Raw genomic sequence first — 5,446 nt, 5'->3', positions numbered from 1 at the left:
TACTTGAAATCCTCAGTAGGCCTTGGGGAAGGAACAAACAAATTTGCAGAGCTCCAAACACTGAAACTATTGTTGTGATGGATCACGGACTTATGGATTTATTATGTGAAAATCTTTGAAGATTCGTTAAATGTTATTAATTGGATTAATGAGAGTCAAAGATGTCAAAACCACATTCTGTTCCCAATTATTCAAAAAATTTTACAAATTAAAATGATTTTTCATTACGTAGCTGTTTTTCACACCTACAGGGAGCTGGACACCATAATATATTTCCTTTCTAAGGAAGGTCTACAATAGGATCTAGGCAATTGGAGAGTATCAACATATGAGGATGGTTTCATTCATGTGTCGAATCAACCACCTTATATCAAATGAGATGATACCTTTTATCTTCTATACAAACCTTGGAGTACCATCAAAGCTTTACTTTTATGTTTTTGTTTTTCTAATTATGCTTACAATATACTCTTTGCATTTTTGTATGGATACTCGATCTATTTCATCAAGCATTGATGTAAAACTTATTTATAGGATGGTTGTTTTCTCCAATGTTGGGGACGCCCTGCTATGTTATTTCTCTTATGGTTTTTTTGATACTGTGATGATGATAGAGAAACAACTTAGTCCTTTTGGGGAGGGTGTGTTTTATATGTCTCCATGGAGGTTCTGGTTTTTTGCGAAAATGTGAACAATAGACTTAAATTAGATATTGAAAATTAATTCAATTAGCAAAATGGTCCATTACTTTTAATAAATCTAAAAAATTAGATTCATACATGTAACCAATTTCTTAGGGATTTGAGATTATTCCAATTCTAATAAGTTCCTCCATGATAAGTTCCTCATTATTATTTATAACATTCATTTACGTATAAGAAAATTTTATTTACAAAATGGTCCATTTTACAATAAGATGTGTAATTCCCTTTTTTTCTTAAGTTAAAGTCGACCCATGTCAAAATAGCAAAAGGACAATGTCAAATGGAGATGAAAAAGGTAGACAATGAGGAGTACCTACTAAGTATATGATATGAATTTATAGTTTGGAAAATTTTCATGTTATTGAATTGTTGAGAGAAATTTAATATATATATATATATATATATATATATATATATATATATATATATATATATATATATATATATATATATATAAACGATTAAGAGTATGTATTTCTTTGGTAAATTGTTATAAGTTTAAATTCAAAGAGGATTAAAATATATAAACCTTTATAAAGTTTAAATGGAAAAAATCTCATATATCAATTTAATATCTAATTTAGCCATAATCTTAAAATTGAATTATCACTATTATTATTATTATTATTTTTTACAATAACATTAAAAATAAATAAATAACAAACTTAAATTTAATTGAATTAACAAAATGGTCCATTACTTTTAATAAATTTAAAAAATTAGATTAATGTGGTTCCCTACCCTCCAATTTCACAAGGATTTGAGATTATTCTAATTCTAATAAGTTCCTTTATGCTAAGTTCCTAATTATTATTTATAACACTCATTCATATATAAGAAAATTTTATTCCGAAAAATGGTCCATATTACAATAAGATGTGTAATTCTTTTTTTTTATTTACTTAAAATTGACCCATGTCAAAACATGAAGGACAAATGTCAAATGGAGAAGAAAAAGGTAGACAATAGAGAGCCCGAAGGACCACCTACTAGGGTTGGAATTTCAAAAAATACTAGCACTTCAAATTTGAATTACAAATGTCAAATGGAGAAGAAAAAGGTAGACAATACAGAGCCCGAAGGACTACCTACTAGGGTTGGAATTTTTAACTTGTATTTCAAGGGAAAATCACCCCATGATGGGCAGTGTCAAATTCCAACCATGTAGTGCCTACTAAATATATAAACATAGTTTCAAGGGAGATTTTTTAGGGTTTTGTAATTTTTTAACCTATATTTCAAAGGCAAATCATCCCATGACCGGCAAAATTCTTGCCCATCAAATTCCAACCGTGCATTACCTACTAAATATATAATATGACTATTGAATTGTTTATTTTACATATATTTGTTTTGTATGTAGAATGCAAAAATTATAAATATCAATTTCATATTAACAAAGTATATATACAAAGGAGTATGTATTTCTTTGGTAAAATGTTATAGGTTCAAATTCAAAAAAGATTAAATTATATATACCTTTATAAACTTTAAATTAAAAAATCTCATATATCAATTTAATATCTAATTTAGCCATAATCTTAAAACTAAATAAATTCCAACTAGCTCCCACACCCACCAATTTCCTAGGGATTTTAGATTATTCTAATTATAATAAGTTCTTCATTATTATTTATAACATTCTTTTTATATAGAGAAAAAATTATTTAGTAAAATGGTTCATTTTACAATAAGATGTGTAATTCTTTCTTTTTCTTAAGTTAAAGTTTATACATGTGAGAAGTGAAGAAGGACAAATGTCAAATGGAGATGAAAAAGTTTGACAATGACTATCCAAACCATTTTCAAAAAGAGAACAACTATAATGTAAAAATAGAAGAAAAAAATACAAAACCTAAGTCTATTGGGATTATAAATATTGACGGTTTACAAAAACTTTCATGCTATTAAAAAGTTTGTAGAGATGAGTTTGAGAGAAAACTATGGTGTAAGTTTTCTCCATTTGCCAGCAAAATTGCTTATGCATCCTCTAGGGTAATGTGGTATGCTTCATTTAACAAATGCACACCTCCTCTGGTCAATTCAAGTTGCACAGTAAAAATCAAACCTTTTTATGAAATTAGGTTTAGGTAAATTATTCAAGTTCCAAAATGAAAATCAAACCTTTTTATGAAATTAGGTTTAGGCAAATTTTGTATTCATGCTATCCAGATTAAGGATAAACTTGAACTAACAATGTAACCCTCTAATCTTGCCAAAACATTTTATTTTGCAACATTGCGAACCTCAAAAATATTTTATTTCCCCACATTAGTAAACTCAAAATGGTTATGAAAGGAGAGACTGAAGATATTTGTCATAAAATTGGAAGATGCATTTATTTATTCAATTAAAACGCTGAGATTGTTTGATTTATTTAGATTGTATGATAAACCAGACCTCAACGTACATTTCAAATGACAAAATTTGTTAACGGATTGGACGGGATTTATGATCATGGAAATGAATAAAATAGGGGTAAACTTTGAGTATGCAATTCGTTTGTATCTAAGGCACAAACTTTAATGACAAGAATACACCACCACCCAACTTCAGGTTGTTGGTTTGTTGTTCACCGTTCAAACTACTGTTGCACTTGGACCTGAGGTTACCATCCGGATGCAAAGGAAACAGCTCCAGCAATTCCTCTCTTTTTTCATGTTCCTGGGCAGCTGCACAATTCGTCATGACGTTACTTCTGCGAGGGTCTGTAAAATGGTGCAGCCATCCATCATTTCTATGGGCTTCTTTGTTCCACATATTGTATGTGAAATGATCGGGTTCTGAGAACGTTTCGACCCCAACAGATTGCAAATGTTGTTTCGATGACAAATCAATAGGTATGAGCTTTTGTGTTGGCATACCGGAGGCTGATTCTGGTGAATTTGTGGTTTCCTGGACCATAATCTAAAATACGTGGATAATGAATCAGAGAGCGAAAAACATATGTGAAACCTAGATTTAACAATAAAAAAAGGGAAGAGAATAACAAGCTGCCCATTAGATTGTCGCTACCTGAGGTGATAACTGGGCCATATGCTTTGTATAATCCACGATTATGCCATCAGCTGAACATAGACAGACATGGCTACAATATAAGTAAGCAACTAAAAATGGAAACGCTTAAGACTGTTAAAAAAAAAAGTAACTATAGTTTACCCTTAGTTGGAGGATAACAGGTTTCGCCCTCCAAGCTTTTCACAGTATCCTTTTCATTCAGAACCTGACGCGTTGATTGAACTCGAGATCGCTGCATCGGACGGGTCTTCATTTTCTGTTTCCTCTTGCTGCGTGCTTGAGTATTCTGAAACCAATAAAACACATTTTTTGCTTCTACTTTACCGTGTTGTTTGAGTAGAGTAGTAATCTCATTTATCCGAGAGCGACTAGGGTTACGATGCCCTTGTCTGAAGAGGTCTTCCAAAATCTCTCTGTGTCTTTTTGTGGGCTTCCAACGGGACCATGTAATCTCTAATTCCTTCCTTTCCTTGGAACCTACTGATTCTGGAAAGCTGACGTGGCATGGCATGGCAGGTAATACAGATTTGTCTTCCTGCGGTGAAATTTAGGCTGTTATTCTTTCTGTCTGTGGCGAAGGCGGCGTTCAGCTATGGCGCAATTCCTCTAAGTTTAACTGGGCAACCAAGAACACCTACTTCAGAGAACGAATACCAAACTCAAAAATACAACAAATTTCAAGTGTCGATTGATGTCGATTGGGAAAAAAATGATCGCCTGATGTCGATTGGGGAAAAAGGATCGCATGATGTTGATTGGAAAAAGGATGTCCTTGACTTTCTTAAATAGTGTTTGCACGCATGGGATACCGCGATGAAAGGAGACGTTATTTCCACTTTAATAGAAACATAAATGCAATCTTTACCTCCTATTAAAAATAAGCTTTTATTATTATCCACATTCAATGGCATCTAGATTATGATCATAATTTCGTGTAATAAGGAAAAACCATTAAATGATATTGCATAAAGCCACACGTGTTGAAATATGTAAAACCGTGGATTGGAAACTAAATTTATTTATAAAATCAAGGCGACATTTGGATTTAAATACATTATTTAAGTCGATTATTTTTCGGAAAGGGAAGCGAAGCAAATAAGAATTACGTTTTGACGGTTTAGGAAAGGAAATAGATTTCAGGATTATTTTTTTTACCTACTGGAATAAGTATATGATATATAAATATATTATTTTTGATATTACATATTTATATGATATATAAATATATTGTTTTTGATATTACATCATGTGTAATTTATTTTATATTGGTTGGATATGTAATATTCAAAATAAGAATATATTAATAATAGCAATATATTTTATTGTTAGAATATAAATAAAATATTTTAATGCTTATATTAAATTTTGTAATTTTATATTAAATTAATTAATTTAATTTTAAAAAAATTCTTAATTTTTAGAAATTTAAAAGTGATATACAATATTAAGAAATATTAATTAAAAAATATTTAATGTGGATTACGAAAATGCCCTAGTCATAACTTAATATGTAATATTTATTATACATTTTTTTTTGCTAATGCAAGAGTCGTGCCTTCTATTTCAAATAACCAAAAGGAGGAAATTACATATAATACAAACAACCAGAGGCTGAACCATTTAGCCTAAGGTTTTACTCCCTAACCCAAAGGTTGAAGTAATCAGAGACCCATACAACAGAGAGAATAAAAGCAAAAGATGAGTAGCTCACTCGGACCCACCAA

The 5,446-nt window shown here is 30.5% G+C and overlaps 1 protein-coding gene across 1 annotated transcript; it reads right to left on the bottom strand.

The window, feature by feature from the left end:
* Nucleotides 1-3,212: 3,212 nt before the first annotated feature.
* LOC149226857 (WUSCHEL-related homeobox 6-like) lies at nucleotides 3,213-4,233 on the bottom strand. The gene is made up of 3 exons (XM_089380321.1): nucleotides 3,864-4,233; nucleotides 3,720-3,772; nucleotides 3,213-3,611 (listed from the first exon to the last, which is right to left on the bottom strand). The coding sequence occupies exons 1-3, from the start codon at nucleotides 4,231-4,233 to the stop codon at nucleotides 3,213-3,215; spliced, it is 822 nt and encodes a 273-aa protein (XP_089236447.1).
* Between the last annotated feature and the right edge of the window lie 1,213 nt (nucleotides 4,234-5,446).

Source organism: Pinus tabuliformis, chromosome J, assembly GCF_031772625.1.
Source record: "Pinus tabuliformis cultivar Carrire ecotype Pingquan chromosome J, CPIR1, whole genome shotgun sequence".
NCBI classification, from domain to species: Eukaryota; Viridiplantae; Streptophyta; class Pinopsida; order Pinales; family Pinaceae; genus Pinus; species Pinus tabuliformis.
The sequence above is the reverse complement of the archived record's forward strand: the minus strand, read 5'-3'. Positions and strand labels throughout refer to the sequence as shown.